At 37.5% G+C, this 20,677-nt stretch overlaps 1 protein-coding gene across 1 annotated transcript; it reads left to right on the forward strand.

Moving 5' to 3' along the window:
• The first annotated feature begins 940 nt into the window (after positions 1–940).
• LOC131939471 (LDL receptor repeat-containing protein egg-1-like) lies at positions 941–14,697 on the forward strand. The gene is made up of 4 exons (XM_059297785.1): positions 941–1,294; positions 5,529–5,648; positions 13,734–13,853; positions 14,555–14,697. The coding sequence occupies exons 1-4, from the start codon at positions 1,192–1,194 to the stop codon at positions 14,677–14,679; spliced, it is 468 nt and encodes a 155-aa protein (XP_059153768.1). The 5' UTR covers positions 941–1,191; the 3' UTR covers positions 14,680–14,697.
• Positions 14,698–20,677: the final 5,980 nt, after the last annotated feature.

A 20,677-nucleotide genomic window follows, 5' to 3' on the forward strand; every position in this document is an offset into this window, starting at 1 on the left:
CCCCCCCCCGCGCATTCTATTTTTACACACTGTGAGAGTAAATAATGAAGGCCCTAGCAACGACTAAAAGTGTCATCAGTAAGTGAATGTGTTTGTATGAAGGCGGGGATAGTGAGTTGAATACGGTATTAGATAGTTTATATAGGTCATTTGAGGGAAAAGGCGTTGCTTATTATTTCCTTTAAAGCCAGTATGCTTTCAACAATGAAAAATTCGTTTAGATCATATATTTTCATAGCATAACCTGCTTGATAAAAGAAAATTACAATGCGCTGATTGTTCCACCCCCACCCCGTCCTATTTCTTCACCATAGAATGGCCACCTCTATATATAGATTGTAAAAAAAAAAACATCACATTGACCTAGCAAGTTTAGGAACTACGTTTCAGTCTGGCGTTATGATTGGGGGAGGGGATTGGAGAGGAATGATCAAGGTGAATCTAACACAATTCAAACTATTTTTAGTTGATTGTATAATGAATTCTAATTCACATATTTGAAGAGTTAATAGTATACCCACGAAATAAATTTATCTTGTTAGTTAGATATCAAAAATGTCATATCAATTAGCTTTCAGTGTGTGAGTATGCATTGGGCAATTCATCGGGTGTATGCGTGGACATTTTTACCGATTATTGATTTTGAAGCGCAATACCATGCCCATAGGTAAATTGAGAGCACAGTGTGCGAAAAGGGGCGGGGATTATGTGAAAACACCCCAATGTGCGAAGCTGGTCCAATTGCGACCGAAGGGTCTTGTATGCCACGAGTGCTACTTTAATGATGTGTGGGTTATGTGGCGATCGAGGAAACTAATCCTACTATGTCAGTCAGTTAACAATTTTGAAGCTCCTCCCATATCGAGAACAAACGAACTATTTTTTTAATATAACCAATGAAACCTTCGTTTTTAATAGTAACCAATACTAATGCTTAATTATAACACGTTATTTTATATGGTAGGCCCTGTTTTCCGGATACATTGTGGGTCAACATTATTTTAGGCCGCTTTTATTTCCCCGAATAGCGACAGGTATTTATTACAGCTGAGTGGCCTTTATATGCCCAGAAGATTTGTGTCTATGACCATCTTGCAACAAAAACTAGACTTGTTGTGATCAGAAAATACTTTGGTATTTTTTAAACTCTACGGCTAGATATTTGCCGGACATAAACGGCTGTCGAAGTTGATGATCAAAATGACCTCATTTTGTCTTCGTTTGGGTTTTTTTCTACTCATCATCACTGGTGCCTTTTGCCAGACTTCCACGATGAGACAACTAGTAACTACTGGTGAGTAGTGTTGTCGTCTGCTTCAACAGGAGATGTTTTCAAATTTTATTCATAAAATTTTTGTTGTTAAACAATCGGTTAAGGTACTTTCATAATAGCGCTACCAACTCAATGTTTTTTTTAAAATAAGGCTAATGTAAAACTTAAGTTCTGTGACTGTCTGGATTAGGGATAAACGATATTAACGTTTCACTAACATTACGACTAAGTAGAAGAGTAAAAGAAATTATTTTTGAACGTGTGCAAAAATATGGGGATTCAGTGTTTCACCTTACAGGTACTTGGAAAAACAGAAAAAAAAAAAAGCAACCGTTTAAATGCAAATTATTTGAATTTATATTATTTTTCGTTCATGTACAAGCCGAATTAAGCTGTTATATAGAGTTAGCTGAAGACAGCAGGGATGTTTTGGGATACTGCTAAATCAAAAGCCTGGAACCGGAAAAACTGGAAGGTTATGGTTGAGGCCTTATACTTCACAACGAATAGAAAGAATTATGTCAAGTTATATAGGGTTAATATCGCTTATTTTAAAACAACTTTGGATTTTATTTTTTATTTATAGAAATGTCATTTGTTAACAGACTACTAGTATTTATCCTAAAGTAAGACCTAGTCGTCAACAGAAGGAACTTCCGCTTGAATGTTTTTACTGACCGACAAATGTCGGACATATCCGGCTCCTGAGGCGTATCTTGAGAGACAGAAGATATGTATAAATCCGGCTGATGGCTAGAAAGATACTCCTCTCATCAACATACTAGGAGGCTCTCGTCCAAGGGTTCTCACAAAACTTTCTGTATGCCCCATCTAGTCGCATTAAAAAGATTGGTCTTGTACAAGATTGTTTGTACATGATTGGTCTGGTACAAGATTGGTCTTGTACAAGATTGGCCTTAAAGAAGACTGGTCTTCCGTAAGATTGATCTTGTGTCAGATCTTCGAGTACATGATTGGTCTTGCGTTGTTTATTCTGGGCTACAAGGCTATAACTTGTTTTTGTTTTTTCAAAGTATTCTTTTAGAACAAATGTCTAATGAGGCATGGCAAAGTATTGTTTATCTGTTTATATCTTGCGTCTGTTACGTAACACATATGGTTACCAGCCAAGGAGGATAGCAAATAAAGTTTTAATTCATTGAGTTGCGGTCCCTTTGGGGCCGTAGCCCTGTTGATGTATTTGTGTTGCATGCTCTTTTGAGCAATTTTACCTGTGTCCCATGTCATGTGACATGGGACTATGGGTAGTTTCGTGCCTAGCCGTGTCAGTCACACGCAAGGCTGCTGTCTGTGGACACGGTGACGGTACCAAGATGTAGACCTAATGAAGGTAGTGTGGGTATTAAATTACGGTTATTGGTAGAATACTTATTTGTGTATTCCTGCTAGTGCTGCATGTGCACACTAGTTAGGTTGAGTATTTATTTAAGTATTTAGTGTTGTACTGCATCGCCGTCATGGCTCGATGTAGTAAATAAAACCAGTACTTGACAACAACTGTCGGTGTAAGTGTGTCCTAAATCTCAGGGTAAGCCCGTCTTAACCACAACACCTCAGTGGGTAAAAGCATCCCCATTGAGTGAGGGTTACACCTCACATGAAGAAATGATGTGATCAGCATCATGATTTGTGCTAGCCAAACTGTGGTCAAACGTCTTTTACCTAAACCATTGACTATCGATGGGTTTATTGATTATGGGAAATGATTGACGGCAATGATTGTCGAAAACAACTGAAGATTGTGAAAAGTTGTATTTTTACTTTCTCGTATAAACGAAGTATACAGAATGTATTGTAATCGTGCAAAAAATAAAGCGAGACTTTTGCAAATCTCGACGTTTTACACCTCACTGATACGGAAAAACATAATTTTGCAATCTTGTCCGTATGTATGTGTGTGTTTGTCTGTTTGTCTGTCTGTGTGTAAACACGATAACTTGAGTACCGTTACAGTTAAGTTGATGACATTTCATATATAAGCATTTTATCAAAATCGTAGATCCTGATCAACTTTTGAGCGATTTCCGATAACCGGAAGTGGTACTTTTTCTACTTTGAATTTTTCAAAAGCCTATAACTTGAGTACTATTTTAGATAGATAAATGAAATTTCACATGTAAGTAAAAGATTAAATTCTCTGCCTTCTATTAAATTTTGAGTAATTTCCGTTTACGGAAGTAGTAATTTTCGCTATTTCCGATTTCTCAAAAAACGCATTTGAATTTATAAAGTATTAATAATATTCCGCACTATTATGAACATTTTATTTGGCGTTCACTTGGTGTGCAATTCTTTTTTATACGAGATTTTACCAAAATTTTAGAAGTTTAAGTATTTAAAATGGATTAAAAATCATGTCTATATCCCGAGTTGCCATCCCCTGTTGTTTCATATAAGAATATTCTAGAAAGTTTAGAGAAGATCACTCCCGGTTTATTTAAATAGAAGTGTTAAATGTTTGTAACGTTAAGATAACGAGGGTCTGGTGCAGAGCGTCTGTCAATTTGATGCAGTGGAATTCGTTTTCTTAGGAAAGTCGAAACATTGGAACCGCGCAATGTTTAGTTTAGTCATGTAACCCTATTGTAAATAAAAACATGTAAAGTACTCAAAAAATTTCATTAAAAAACGTTTCAATAACACGCTTTTATGTAATAATGCACTAAAAAGGAGAAAATAAATTCTAGACTACTTTTTAATTATTACATAAAAGCTTGTTATTAAAACGTCGTCAGTCTGTCTTGATCGAAAACCGGAGCGAAATTGCAGGCACTTCTACTTGACAGATACGGTTCTTAATTGGTACGTGGGTGAAGACATGAAGACAATGCATCGTGACATTCAATTTGACTGAATTCGTCGCCTAATTAATTTTTTATGAATTAATTAAAATTTGGACCGAATTTGTAGGCAGTTCTATCCATACGCGTCATCACGGCAAAAGCGCGCCATCACGTTCAATACGCAACTAGTATAAATAAAATATGTAAAGTACTGAAATTTTTTCATAAAAAAACGTTTTAATAATAAGCTTTAATGTACTAATGCACTAAAAAAGTAGAAAATAAATTATACACAACTATTTAAATTACTATAAAAATTTACTATTAAATTTAAATTAAATAGATATAGCTCTTTTAAATTATCTATTTATTCACAGTTTTTTTTTATATTGTTGCATTTATGTTCAAAATTTCTTCAATTTTAAACACGAATTCGCTGGGTTTTTTTAAGTATTTGTATAGGTGGTGATTTTAGCTCTTTTAAGCTATTGTTTTAGTGAATTGTTTCCTATGAAGACAATTAGTAGAATTTTCTGCAAGCCACTTTTGTTTCAGTATGCAAATATTGTGGTTGATCTGTACATAACGTCTGTGGTTGATCTGTAGACAAAGTGTTTCGGTTGTTTCCATTGACGCACATTAAACCATCGAAAGAATTTTTGATGAAGTTCCTTGTTTTATGTGTGTCCTTTAGACGTCCTAATGCCAATAAACTGACACGTTAATTATTGTTGTTTTAGCTTTTTTTTATAATATAAATTATCACTCAGCCGATTTATCTTTTGCTTGTCTATTTCTTGGATCTTTTATAATTGTAAACTTTAAAAATAAAAGTCAGTATAAGAATGTTGGTATAAAACATTATTTCTAACGAGCCGACCCGCGGCCTATCATACGCCGCCGCTATTTAGTTGTTTTATTTTTTACTTTTCAGTAATTCATAATTTGTGAATTCGACAGTATCACTGCTTTAAAACACTATCAGTAAGTCGTTAAGGACGATAACCGCCCCCCCTTGCCCCCTACCCCATCCCCCCCCCCCGTGAAAGCAGCCTCCTCTTAGCTACCTCCCCTAAGTTTAAAATCGGTTCAAACTAAATTATCTGCCCCTAATAGCCGTCACTAAACACGGCTCTACGATTGTAAACATTTAGCGTGAACCACAGCTCACCAGACTTCCGAGAGAGGAAGAGAAGGGACTGCAAGGCGCGCTTACAGCTTGTTTTCTAACGTCTCCAAGAAGATAATTTTATATATATATATATATATATATATATATATATATATATATATATATATATATATATATATATATATATATAGATAGATGCTATAGAATGTATTGAAAAAATATATAATTCAAAATCTTTCAAGTGAGTGTTTCATTACAAAGTATATTTTCTCACAAAAACCACGATCTGCTTTACTACAATTTATACTGATATCCCCAGAGCGGATTTGCAGGCCAAACGACTTCCCATGTGATGGTGGAATCGTTTGTCTCCCCATGAAAACGCTTTGTGATACGGTGGAGAACTGTGAGGATGGCTCAGATGAACGTTTAAATTGCCGTGAGTTTTATTCATTCATTATTTCCCTTTATTTTCTGTGGTACATGAAAGTCACTCGATAAAACATATATATGTATATAAATGTATTTATATAAATAAATATATAGCCTCGGTCGGCTCTCGTGTGTGAAAACATCAATGATAAGCAATTGCTTCTACTTAGCTACTGTTATCTCCCCCTTTTTACTTTCTCGTATATACGAAGTATAGAGAAAGTATTGTAATCGTGCACAAAAATCACTTGAAATTTTAACTATTTTCACCGTATTATACCTCAGTCCTTCATCACATCCGAAGTATAGAGGACTTATTTTAATCGGGCAAAAATTATCAATCCAGATTTATCAAAATTAAGAGGTTTTATGCGTAATGCAGTCTGAAAATCTGGGCTTTGCAATTCTGTCCGTATGTCTGTGTGTGTGTCTGTGTGTGTGTCCGTGTGTAAACACGATAACTTGAGTACCGTTACAGCTAGGTTGATGAAATTTCATATATAAGTATTTTATCAAAATCGTAGATCTGTATCAACTTTTGAGCGATTTCCGATAACCGGAAGTGGTACTTTTTGTTCTTTGAATTTTTCAAAAGCCTATAACTTGTGTACTATTTCAGATACGTAAATGAAATTTCACATGTAAGTAAACGATCTAATACTCTACCTTCTGTTAAATTTTGAGTAATTTCCGTTGACCGGAAGTAGTAATTTACGCTACTTCCAATTTCTCAAAAAACTAATGCAAATTTTTAAAGTACTAATAATATTGCGCACTATTATGCACTTTTTCATTGCGCGTTCACTTGGTGTGCAATTCTTTTGTCTACGAGATTTTATTCTATTTTTAAAACTTTAAGTATTTAAAATGGATTAAAAATCATGTCTATATCCCGAGTTCCCATCCCCTGTTGTTTTATATAAGAATATTCGAGAAAGTTTAGGGGAGATCACTCCCGGTTTATTAATGAATATAGTAATTATTATTTTAATGACTAATTCATTATCTGACGAGATTTTTTTAAACGATTTTTCTTGCGTTGTCATCGAAAAGTAATTTATCTTGGGAATGTAATCGCGGCATCGGAAGTGGCTAAAACTGAGTTTCAAGATTTGAGCGTACGCCCATCCTTAGACAATGCGACCTAGGCTTATTTTTAAAAATAAATAACCATCTCGCGGGATGGTGGTGGAGGGTAATTAAGTTTTACTGCAAAAGTAGGCCCACCAAGCATTACACAAGTGAAAATTATTCGCCTCGCTGCAGAGTGTATATAAACATAGAGCTAAGCTGGTAGAGAAATTAATTCGGCTTGCTAGAGAAGCATGAACGTGGAACTACAGCTGAAAAACGACGAACTATCAGTTTCTTTGAATGCTTATACTTAACCACTGTGCTATTGCATTTAGCAATGTCCTTATTCACATTCACGCTTTTGAGAGTCACTATGCACGAGAGAACAAGCAATAGCTCTTCGCCTCTCTCAGTGAGGGAATACTAGTCTGGCTTTGTTTTTCAAATATATCGATGTTTTTTTTTAAATAGAGTACAAAATTTTTGGGAATAATGGAATAGTTATGTAGAAGAGTTGTGTTTATGCAGAGGCGTAGCGACCCTTCCCGGCGCCCGGGGACATACTTTCACTTTGGCGCCCCCTTGGGAGCAAATTTTCGATTTGCACCCCCCCCTCGAACTTTTCATTTGCACCCCCCCCCTCAAACTTTTGATTTGCACCCCCCCCCCCTCGAACTTTTCATTTGCACCCCCCCTCTAACTTTCGATTTGCACCCCCCCCCCCCCTCGAACTTTTCATTTGCACCCCCCCCTCAAACTTTCGATTTGCACCCCCCCTCGAACTTTTCATTTGCACCCCCCCCCTCAAACTTTCAATTTGGCGCCCCCCCCCTAAGGTCGGCGCCCGGGGACATATGTCCCCCCCGCCCCCCCCCCCCCCCTCGCTACGCTACTGTGTTTATGTTCAACACATGTTGCTTTTTAAAACGTTTTTCTTAACTCAGCTTCGCGTTTGTTTGTTTGTTGTTAAAATTGACATCGAAAATTAACCCACTTCTGATTGCTCTAGAGCTCTGAAATTTGGCAGGCAGGCTACTTTCGCCTAACAATTTCAGATGCAATCATAAAAACTAGCAATTAGAGACCGTAATTAGCTTAATTTAATTACGCCCGAAGGACCATAAAACTGAGGACATGATTTCTAAAGATACCGACAAGACTGGAGGCCTATTGACACATTTACTTCGGCCCCAATCGATGTGAGCGCGCTGGCCGTGATCGTATAGTGGTTAGTACTTCGCGTTGTGGCCGCGACAACCCAGGTTCGAATCCTGGTCGCTCAAGATTTTTTTAGTCCGTGTATTTATAAACACGAGTCAAGTCATACTTAATCAAGTCATTAGATAAAGTAGAAAATAAACTATATAAAAAACTTTTTTAAAAACCACGTTTTTATGTGTAGCAACGGACTAAAAAGGAGAAAATAAAATACTTAAAAAAAAACTTTTTAAAAAACCACGTTTTTCTTGTGGACTAAAAAGTAGAAAATAACTATTTACATACATTTGATGACAAAAAACGTGGGTCGGGCAGATGGGTCGGGAAATTTGATGTTGAACGTACCCACGTTTTTTGTCATCAAATGTATGTAAATAGTTATTTTCTACTTTTTAGTCCACAAGAAAAACGTGGTTTTTTTAAAAGTTTTTTTTTAAGTATTTTATTCTCAGATAAGAAAGTAGAATCGTGACACTTGTCCGAAAAAGACAACCTTTTAAATCGCTTGGATATCAAGTGGGTCGTTCGGCGTCAAAACGGCCAATGACAAAACGGCCCCGTCAAAACGACCCCGTCAAATCGGCCCCGCCAAAAGGGCCAGCGACATATGGACCCCGTCATATAGGCTCCCGACAAATAGGCTCCCGTCATTTAGGCTACCGACAAATAGGCTCCCGTTATATAGGCGTCAAAACGGCCAATGACAAAACGGCCCCGTCAAAACGACCCCGTCAAATCGGCCCCGCCAAAAGGGCCAGCGACATATGGACCCCGTCATATAGGCTCCCGACAAATAGGCTCCCGTCATTTAGGCTACCGACAAATAGGCTCCCGTTATATAGGCTCCCGACAAAAGGGCTCCAGTCAATAAGGCTCCTGACAAATAGGCTCCCGTCATTTTGGCTCCGACATATAGGCTCCCGTCATTTAGTTTTTTCCACAAAACGGCCCCCGTCGTTACGACTCCCGACAAATAGGCTAGCGTTATTTTGGCTCACGACAAAAAGGCTCCTGTCAATTTGGCTCCAGACAAAAGGACCACTGACACAGTGGCGTAGCTACCGTAAAGCTAGCGTAAGCAAGGCATAGGGGCCCAAGGCACATAGGGGCCCTTTTCCCGCATACAAAATTAAAACTTTTACAATGGAATTTTAATATTTATTACATATAAATAATTTTAAAAAAGAAAAAGGTTAAAAGTTCCAAAAAGCCCCCCCCCCCACCGTTTCGGCAGTGGGATTCAGTGTGTGTGTGTGGGGGGGGGGTCAAACAGAGCCCAATCGTTATAATAACACTACAGGCGATATCACTTTGTCGTGTAAGACATTGAGAGAATCAGCCTATAAATAAACTTTTTAGCAGTAGTAGGCAAACATAATAATATAGTATAAATACATAATCAGGACATATAAAATACAAAATGTTGCCTTCAGAATATTTATATATTAAAAAATATACATCGCAAGTAGAAGTTGATCTCTTCGTTTAACTCCTCTGTAGCCTAACGCAGAGGCGTAGCGAAGGCGGGGCGGGGGTGCGGACCGCAACGGGTGACACCATTTAGGGGGGGGGGGGTGACACCAAAGGCAAAAAAGTTACAAAATTTATAGAATGAAATGCCATTTTTCCAGATCCATTAGTTAAAGTTAAATAGTCTTCTAAGTAAAAATCGAAAATTATATCAAGAGGGGGGGGGGGGGGGTGACACCACGACGTAAACGTAAACTATAAAGAAAACAATGCTACATCCAACTGTATTATAAACAGACCGTAGATAAACATCGTTACTATTAAGTCTGCAGTGATTAAAGCTTAAACACGTATGTGTACCAGTATGTGGCATATATATTATTATATAACTTTTATGTAGGCCGACACACACACACACACACACATATATATATATATATATATATATATATATATATATATATATATATATATATATATATATATATATATATATATATATATGACAATACGAAGAGCCGCACCGGGTGACACCCGACCTAGCGACGCCACTGGCCTAACGGCTGACGAAGGGGCCCACTGATAATTTTTGCATAGGGGCCCAAAAATCCTAGCTACGCCACTGCACTGACAATACCGTTTCTGTAGAGACTAAGTCTCCCGGTCACTGAATATGACACCTGCCAGTGGGACCCCTTCATCAATATTCTTTAGAGTTAGCTTATCCTACACTCTTATGTAATACAACGTATGCATCTCTAATTCGGCAGGCCTTATTTTTATATTAGTTTATCTATTATAAAATATAGTATGTTTTAATTTAAGGGTCATCTATCTATGATATCCATAATTGAGTCGGTTATAGGCTGTTCCAACTCAGTGTGTGGGGAGAAGGGTCCTTCTTAACTGCAGTATGCTTGTAGGTTATCAAAACAAAATGCTGTTATCATGTAAACATCATGTATATCATACATTTACACTTCTGTGCTCGCTTTTAAGCAACAGATATTTTCTGTTGTAAATTGGGGTCATTCATAAATGACGTCACGCTTTTTTTGACGATTTTTACCTCCCCTCCCCCCCCCTCCTCTCCGTCACACGTCGTCACAAAAAGCCAGACCCCCCCCCCCTCTAAAATGACGTCACACCTCAACCTAAACCCCCCCCCCCTCAAAATTGCAGTTGAATTATTTTTTTAACATCGATATTTTTCCAAAATCTTGTCTAAACTATTACAATTTATTAAAACAGTTATCTAAAACGCAAAATAACGTCAAAAATTCGTTTTCTAACATTGCTTTTTTATAATGCAAAAATGTGACGTGGCAACATCTGAACCCCCCCCCCCCCTCCCCCTCATCACACATCGTCACAAAACTACGGAGGTATTGGAGGTAGGACACTGTGATGTATTTGTTTATATAAAGTGTGTGTGAGAGTGGCCTCCCCTTGTAAGTGGTGTGTCAGCGAGAAAAAGACGTGTGTAAGCAGTGTGTGATATGGTCAGCAGAGCGTAACCTGAGTTTGTCTTAAGAAGGAGGAGTGTTTTGTAGTTGAAGGTTATCTTGTTTCTCGGTTGTACTTGAAAGATTATATTTTATTGTGATAAACGAACGTTGGACTCTGTTTTTAATTGTGTTATGGCTAGTTCCCAACAGAAAGACGTCAACTGACCATAACAAGTGGGGGCTCGTCCGGGATTTGAAACAACAAGATTTTTGAGAAGTTTTTACCCCTAGACAAAAAGGAAAATGTCGAGTATCAACAGCAGCGTCACAACCGACTGGAAAATTTCTAGTATCAACGGCAGTGTCACAACCGACGGGAAAATTTCTAGTATTAACGGCATCGTTACAGCCGACTAGAAAATATCTAGTATTAACGGCAGCGTTACAGCCGACTAGAAAATGTCTCGTATCAACGGCAGCGTTACAGCCGACTAGAAAATATGTAGTATTAACGGCAGCAGTCATCGCCGACCGGAAAAGACTTAGTATCAACAGCCACAAAACTTGTGAACAGTGCTGCAGACATCATGGCCATAAATAATGAAGTTAAAAATACAGTGATAAAGCTAGGAGAGAAGTTGAGAGAACTTGCTAGCTACAAAGTTGACTACATTAGCATATCAAGTAAGTTATCAAATTTTAGAGCTACAATATTAGCATCTCAGTCCTTGGGCACATCAGAAGCAAATCATTGCGTCGCCACCAACATGAAAGCTCTAGCTACTGTCCCACTTGCAGAAGACCTAGTCAACCAGACACGCAATCTAGGCAACAAGTCAACAGAGTGGAGAACTAGGTCAAGGGCAGCTGAGCAGAAGGTAACTTTAATCCAGTATCAAGTTCATAGTCTTTTCAAATGAGACTTTAATCTTAGTTAAAGACTGTGATGTCAAGATAGCAGGATCGAAACAAAAATGTTTGGACTCCAGAGCCAGAGCTGAGCAGAAGAGCCAGAGCCAACATCAGTGCCAGAGCCAGTGCCAGAGCCAGAGCCAAAGCAAGAGCCAGAGCCCGTGCCAGAGCCAGAGCAAGAGCCAGAGCCCGTGCCAGAGCCAGAGCCAGAGCCAAAACCAGAGCCAGAGCCAAAGCAAGAGCCAGAGCCCGTGCCAGAACCAGAGCCAGAGCCCGTGCCAGAGCCAGAGCCCGTGCCAGAGCCAGAGCCAAAACCAGAGCCAGAACCAAAGCCAGAGCCAGAGCCAAAACCAGAGCCAGAGCCAAAACCAGAGCCAGAGCCAGAGCCGGAGCCAAAACCAGAGCCAGAGCCAAAACCAGAGCCAGAGCCAAAGCCAGAGTGAGATCCAGATCGACATCCAGAGCCAGAATACTGTACCAAAATTAGAGTGGTGTACGAACTTGTATTTTATGAATAGCTTCTAGTTTTCATTGTCATCATTGACTAGATTTATTTCAGTATATCTCACTTCATAAAACGAAAGGAAAGTAACATTGTTCTGATGTCTTGTGATTCAATTCAAATGCTTTATTAATGACAAATGTTTTTTAAAAAACCTTGTTGACTTATAGACTAGACGTATAAAGCTATATTTCCCTATAAGTAGTTAATTCATGCTTACGTCCAACATTTTATTGTAGAGATATAATTTTTACCCGCCATCATTTATTTATAGGGAGATTAAAAGCAGGTAAAAGGTCAAGTAAATATTGTATTAACATTTTTACTGTTCATGTTATTAAGTAGTTGTGCAGGATAGACCTTAGAAATGCTGTCTTGTAGTTAGGTCTTGGTTTGACGGAGAGAAGCCAAAAAGGAAACGAAGGCTAAAACAATACCTAAGAGAGTTGGATGGCCTACTATTCCAAAATTAGAATGATGTACGAATTTGTAGTATAGGTATAGCTTCTAGCTTTCAGTTATCATCATGTAATAGATTTCTTCAACATTTCTCATTTATATAACCCCGGAAAGGGTAACTACTGTAAAAAGATTTCACCAAATGAAAAGAAGAAATCTATTTTTTAAGGGGGGAGGTGTGATGTATTTGTTTATATAAAGTGTGTGTGAGGGTGGCCTCCCCTTGTAAGTGGTGTGTCAGCGAGAAAAAGACGTGTGTAAGCAGTGTGTGATATGGTCAGCAGAGCGTAACCTGAGTTTGTCTTAAGAAGGAGGAGTGTTTTGTAGTTGAAAGTTATCTTGTTTCTCGGTTGTACTTGAAAGATTATATTTTATTGTGATTAACGAACGTTGGACTCTGTTTTTAATTGTGTTATGGCTAGTTCCCAACAGAAAGACGTCAACTGACCATAACAGACGCAATGGTTACTTTTATGCCAATAGTGGTCATGCCATTCATTGGTCTGGAGCCAATATGTCGGGAGTCATTTTGTCAAAAGCCAATATGTCGGGAGCCCAATTGTCGGGAGCCAATATGTCGTGAGACCATTTGCCGGGAGCCCATTAGTCTTGAGCCCTTATGTCGGGAGCCAATATGTTGGGAGCCGCTTTGTCGGGAGCCAATATGTCCTGAGCCTATTTGTCAGGGGTTAATATGTCGGGAGTCCATTTGTCGGGAGCCTAAATATCGGGAGCCCATTTGTCGGGAGCCTATATGTCGCAAGTCAATATGGCGGGAGCCCATTTGACGGGAGACAATAAGTCGGGGCCCTTTTAACGGGGCTATTTTGACTGGGTCGTTTTGTCAGGGGTCGATTTGACGGGGTCAAATTAACGGGCCCGTTTTGACGGGGCCGATTTGTCCCGGGCCGTTTTGACAGGGCACCGTATATTTAACTTGATCACCTACCTAAAATCACCTATCTGTCTAAACATTTAGCTTGACCATCCACCCTCTTCATCCTTACAGCAACTAACTGCTCACACGCCAACCAGTTCAAATGTACCTCTGGAAACGAATGCAAGCCCATTGATTATGTCTGCGATGGTATCAACGACTGCACCGACGGGTCAGACGAACAAAACTGCGGTATGATTTTTGTTTGTTTGTTTGTTTGTTTGTTTATTTCTTGCTGGTTAGTACATGACGGTATCCTAGGAGCTCACGCGATAGCAAGGCCTAGCGGTAGAGCGCGACTGATATCCGGAAAGTTTCGCGTTCGAATCCAGGTTAAAGTCAGTAGAACATCCCTGAGTCCACCCAGCTCTAATAGATACCTAACTCACCTTAGGGAAAGCAAAGGCGGCTGTGCATAGTGAACTTCAGAATCCTTTTTCATAAACAGTCTTTGCTTAAACATCTTTTGTCTTACACTATTTCTTAGCATAAACATCTCCTGATTTACTTTACTTTAGCATCAACATACCAAATTGTAGAACATGTGATCCTCGACATTTCCTGTCAGAAAATATTTAAGGCTAAATTTCGTATACTTTTGAAAACCAGAAAACGCTTTCTTTAATAGTATAAGCATCAGTGTAATATACTTGTCTTTTGAAAGCTAGAAACCAGTGTATCTTTTAAAATATACTTTGTTATTTCATGGAAATGGATGGCGGGCGGTAGACTCCCCCCCCCCCCCCCTCTCCTGAAGAGATGCCTGAAAGAAACTGCCAAAAAAACGCTGTCTCTGATAATCTTATCCCTAATCCTCAATGTAGCATTGTGGTTTTTTTTTAAAGCCGGAAAATGCATGAAATTAGTATAACACTTCTGTCATATATTTACAGAGAAATTCGTGTGCCCTGACGGTGAAATCAAGTGCGACAACCACCGCTGTATTGCGGCGACCTGGATATGTGACCGCTACAACGACTGCGGCAACAACTGGGATGAGACCGGATGCCGCGGTTAATTAAACAACCATCGATTGAACTATTTTTTTCCCACGTTTTCTTTAACTTGCTTTCGTCTCTGTTTGTTTGTCTTTCCAATCAAATCTTGCGATCGAAATTTCTGGCACTTCCCAGTTAGCTAGCGCGCTGAAATTTTCAGGGAAGCTTTGTTTTGGATGACATTAGAATATTCAATTGTTATTATTACTAAATTGATCCATGGAAACATTGTATTGAGCATTTTAGACCGCTATATAATCTATATATATAATTCTCCTCTGCGGGCCATTAGAAAACAAGCTGCAAGCGCCTCCTTACAGTCCCCTCTCTTTCTCTCTATCACTTTCACTACCACCCTACCCCACCCCCACATGGTCTGCTGAGCTGTGGTCACGTTAATGTTTACAAACCGTACAGCCAGGTTTAGTGACGGCTATTAGGGGCAGATAATTTCGTTTGAACCGACTTTAAACTTACAGGAGGTAACTAAGAGGAGGCTGCTTTCACGGGGGGGGGGGGGTGTAGGGTCGGGGTTAGGGGAAAGGAGGGGGGTTAGTGTTTTAAAGCAAATATTTTCAGTGGCAGCATTGGTACTGTCGAATTCACAAATTATGAATTACTGAAAAGTAGAAAATAAATCAACTAAATAGCGGCGTATGATACGCCGTGGGTCGGCTCATTGTAGTAAAAACGTGGGGAAAAAGGGACATAACCCATTAACTGTAATTTGTATACAAACAACCGTAACAACTGGTGGCCAGTATGGGGGAGACGATATGGTCGAGTGGTTGGGCACACGATTGCTATCCCACTCGACACGGGTTCAAATCTATGTGTTCTAGTCAGTAACGTATTCACACAACGTGTTTTTTACGAGTTGTCTTTTTACGAGTTGTCTTCGTTTACCCAAAAAAAAAAGTGAAAAGATAAAATCGATAGCAAGATTTTAATGCAAACAAACAGACAAAGACTAAAAAGTAGAAAATAATAATCATTAAAAAAGTTTTTAAAAACCCACGTTTTTTGATTGAACTAAAATGTAGAAAATAAATGCTATACATCACAATAATGCAAGCGATCACTCTACTATAAGCGATCAAAAACGTGGGGCGCCGTGATTTTCTTACAGTTTCTAATACTGTTGACTCTCTACAAGCTCCCTAATAAAAGTCAATAGTATTATCTAATCAATAGTAATATAACTTTTACTTCGGCGCCCCACGTTTTTCATCGCTTATAGTAGAGTGATCGCTTGCTCATTATTGTGATGTATAGCATTTATTTTCTACATTTTAGTTCAATCAGAAAACGTGGGTTTTTTTTAACTTTTTTAATGATTATTATTATTATTTTCTGCATATAAGCGGGCTGTGTCTGTCCTTCCTTCCTTCTGTCATTGCTAATTATAAAAAGTAATCATCGCACCATGCAGTGATTTTCAGTGAATCGCAGCGTCTTATTTTAAGAAATAGAGTAGAGTTTGTTTATATAGCTACATAAGGTTATTTTATAAATGCCACTGTTTTTACTTTTTCGCATAACGTTAAGAAAATATTAAATACACGCACACTGCTAAAACATATTAAAAAGATTAATGTCAAATATCATTTTCGTATATATTCCCAGAAAAAGTGGATACATTTTAATAACATAATAACAGTAGGGTAGAAAAATCAAATTAATTTAACTCTTTTTTCTAATTTTGATAAGGGAGGTAATTTAAAAATAAATTAAACTCACGCTAATTAAAAAAATGTGAATGCAAATCTACGGGCGTCCTAGAAGGAATTGGTGTTGCTATAATATATGTAACCCTCACTCAGTGGGGATGCTTTTACCCACTGAGGTGTTGTGGTTAAGACGGGCTGACCCTGAGATTAAGAACACACCGACAGTTGTTGTCAAGTACTCCTTTATTCACAGCATCGAGCCATGACGACGATGCAGCACAGTAGTACGACGAGGGAAAATACTGAAGCAACGGGAAACCAAGAAAACAAACTAGCCAAGAAAAAAAAACTGTAGCCCTAAAACAAATGTAAATAAAAAGTTACATTTATGACAACACCACGTGTAAGCTACAATACACGGGTACAATAAAATATGTTTCGGCCAGTACACAGTACTGCCAACAAGTACCAATAAGTAGTACTACACATAAATATTTATATTAATACTCACCCTAACTAGTGTGTACATGCAGCACTAGCAGGAATACACAAATAAGTAATATAACAAACATAATTTATGTAACTACAGTACCTTCATTAGGTCTACATCTTGGTCACCGTGTCCACAGACAGCAGCCTTCCGTGTGACTGACACGGCTAGGCATGAAACTACCCACAGTCCCATGTCACATGACATGGGACACAGGTAACATCGCTCACAAAAGCATGAAAAAACAACTAAGTCAAAGTGCCACGACCCCACAGGGGCCGCAACTCAATGAATTAAAACTTCATATTTTTATCCCCCTTGGCTGGTAACCATATGTGTTACATATAATTAGCAAAATATGAATGCAAATTGTACGGATGTGGAAGAGGAAATTATTGTTAGAAAATTATAATTAGCATGGACTGATAAAAGGCAATCTTTTATTTATTTTATTCACTGAATGTACTGTTTACTACTTCTAATTTTTAATCAACTATTCCGCACTATCATAGACACGTCATCACGTTCATTGGGTGCGCAATAGTTTTAGTTATGAAACTATTGTAAATTTTTAAAATTTAGAGTACTGGAAAAAAATGCGTGAATTGACAAAGTGATATATGGTAGGTAAAACACGGATATTTTAAATACTGCCTATTGTTTATTGTATATTTATGTTTTGGGAAAAAAATAATTCATAATTAGCGGGAATTGATCAAGTGCAAATGTTGTAGGTATTTTACGAATAAGCTTGGAGTATTATAATTGTTCATTTGGTTTGGTTTGGCACCTACGTTCGTTTAAGTGAGTGCAAAAGACTATGAATAAGTTGGGGTACTACAGTCGATTATTAAGCTGAAACAGGCGATTCTGCCCCGGGCTAGACTGTGAGCACTTTGCGTTTATGTTCGCGTTAGTGTTTTCTTTGTGTTTAGGTTGGGTTTGCGTTAGTGGTTGCGTTTTGATTTGGTTCGTTTTTGTTCTTTCTTTTTTCGTTTTCGTTTGTGTTTTTTTCTTTGGGTTTGTGTTTGTATTTGTGTTTGTGGTTGGTTTTGCGTTTGGATTTGGTTTGTTTTCGTTTGCTTTTTCGTTTGTGTTTTTTTCTTTGAGTTTGTGTTTGTGGTTGGTTTTGCGTTTGGATTTCGTTTGTTTTTTTCTTTGTGTTCGTACTGGTGTTTGTGGTTGTGGTTGGGTTTGTTGTTAGGTTTTTGTTTTCGTTTGCTTTTTTGTTTGTTTTTTCTTTGTGTTTGTATTGGTGTTTGTGATTGTGGTTGGGTTTGTTGTTAGGTTTTTGTTTGTATTTGTAATTGTGCTAGCGTTATGTTTGCGTTTTGTTGTTTTGGTTGGTTGTGGTTTGGGTGGGCAATGCCGGGTTTATGATGATTACTAAACACACAGGTAACGGTCTTTAACAAAAAGGTTTTTCACAGAAGCCAGAGCAGGGCCTGGCCGGGACGGCTAGTATAAAACATAAACATGGCTCTTAAAAGAAATTGTTTTTTCGATCTTGCCTTTACAATCGAGAAACGTAGTAAAACTTTACACTGCTAAATATACTTTTAAAAACTCTGCTTAAATAAACCGGGAGTGATCTCCCCTAAACTTTCTCGAATATTCTTATATAAAATAACAGGGGATGGGAACTCGGGCTATAGACATGATTTTTAATCCATTTTAAATACTTAAAGTTTTAAAAATAGAATAAAATCTCGTAGACAAATTAATTGCACACCAAGTGAACGCCAAATAAAAAAGCGCATAATAGTGCGCAATATTATTATTACTTTTAAAATTTACATTAGTTTTTTGAGAAATCGGAAGTAGCGTAAAGTACTACTTCGGATCCAGTCAACGGAAATGACTCAAAATTTAATAGAAGGTAGAGAATTAGATCTTTTACTTACGTATGAAATTTCATTTATCTATCTGAAATAGTACTCAAGTTATAGGCTTTTGAAAAATTCAAAGTAGGAAAAGTACCACTTCCGGTTATCGGAAATCGCTCAAAAGTTGATACGGATCTACGGTTTTGATTAAATACTTATATATGAAATTTCATCAACCTAGCTGTAACGGTACTCAAGTTATCGTGTTTACACACGGACAGACAGACAGACACACAGACAGACACACAGACATACGGACAAGATTGCAAAATTATGTTTTTCCGTATCAGTGAGGTGTGAAACGTCGAGATTTGTAAAAATCTCGATTTTTTTTTTTTTTGCACGATTACAAGACTTTCTCTATACTTCGTATATACGAGAAAGTAAAAATGGTACGCACTATGGTGAGATTAATAAAGACGACATTATCATGTTTGGTGCGCGAGACAAAAACGAATTCCCCTTCGTTTGCAAAAAAGACAGACAAAAACCGAATTGCCTTGCGTGCGCAAAAAAAAATACACAGATAATAACCTGCGGGAATGCCAGTTCCCGAATAAAGATGTCTTTTTTAACGTCAAGTGTCTTTGATTAAAAACAGTAACTTTACTGTATAAAATAGATAAAAGGAAGTATTTACATGCCTACCAAATTGCACTTGATCAATCCATGCTAATTATGTAATTATTTTTTTCCCAACACCAAAACAAAATAATAAAAAGTTGTTTTTTTCTCCGATGTAATGTTTTTTTATAAAGGGAAATAAACCGGTAGTGATCTCCCCTAAACTTTCTCGAATATTCTTATATAAAACAACAGGGGATGGTAACTGGGGATATAGTTATGATTTTTAATCCATTTTAAATACTGAAACTTTTAAAAATAGAATAGAATCTCAGTAAAAAACAATTGCGCACCAAGCGAACGCCTAATAAAGGTGTGTATAATAGTGCGCAATAGTATTAGTACTTAATAAATTTACATTAGTTTTTTGAGAAATCGGAAGTAGCGTAAATTACTACTTCCTGTCAACGGAAATTACTCAAAATTTAACAGAAGGTAGAGAATTAGATCTGTTACTTACATGTGAAATTCCATTTATCTATCTGAAATAGTACTCAAGTTATAGGCTTTTGAAAAATTCAAAGTAGAAAAAGTACCACTTCCGTTTGTCGGAAATCGCTCAAAAGTTGATACGGATCTACGATTTTGATATAATACTTATATATGAAATTTCATCAACCTAGCTGTAACGGTACTCAAGTTATCGTGTTTACACACGGACACACAGACACACACACAGACACACACACACACACACACAGACATACGGACAAGATTGCAAAATTATGTTTTTCCGTATCAGTGAGGTGTAAAACGTCGAGATTTGTAAAAATCTCGATTTTTTTTTTTGCACGATTACAATACTTTCTCTATACTACGTATATACGAGAAAGTAAAAAAAAATGTGTTTTCCTAATTTATCAAGGGAGGTAATGAGTGCTAAAGGACTAAATGAAATAGAATGTAAATGACACAATTAGAATTTTTGTCAAGGGTGATACATTTTCTTTAATTTTGATTGATGGACATGCCGACAATTATGTCTTTAAAGTTGAAAAATTAATAATTACTTAAATATTATTTTTTAAATCATGAATTTTAGACGTATAACTATAACACTATGATATGACTATGATGATGGTCTATTATATTATGTTCTAACTTTCCTTTGTTATCAAGGATCCGCTGTCCAACAGAGAATTCAACTTATAGATTCTATATAGATCTTATATATGCCATATGCCCTATATAATAATGTATTGTATAATTAATAATAATTAGATCTAAACATGTTTTATCTTATTTGCATCGTAGTGCAATTTTCTAGATCTATAAGATCTATATTAGATCTAGAGATAGGGATCTAAAATATAATAATGTGTTTTATTTAAACTTCCCTCGGGTTTCG

Source organism: Physella acuta, unplaced genomic scaffold, assembly GCF_028476545.2.
Source record: "Physella acuta isolate Inbredline_101_S28 unplaced genomic scaffold, ASM2847654v3 ptg000281l, whole genome shotgun sequence".
Classification (NCBI taxonomy): domain Eukaryota; kingdom Metazoa; phylum Mollusca; class Gastropoda; family Physidae; genus Physella; species Physella acuta.

Bases quoted from the DNA above. Each gene is read 5' to 3' on its own strand.
- LOC131939471 (XM_059297785.1), top strand. From the start codon at position 1,192: ATGATCAAAATGACCTCATTTTGTCTTCGTTTGGGTTTTTTTCTACTC. The intron at 1,295-5,528 runs GTGAGTAGTGTT...TGATATCCCCAG, and splicing joins GAGACAACTAGTAACTACTG to AGCGGATTTGCAGGCCAAAC. The intron at 13,854-14,554 runs GTATGATTTTTG...ATATATTTACAG, and splicing joins GTCAGACGAACAAAACTGCG to AGAAATTCGTGTGCCCTGAC.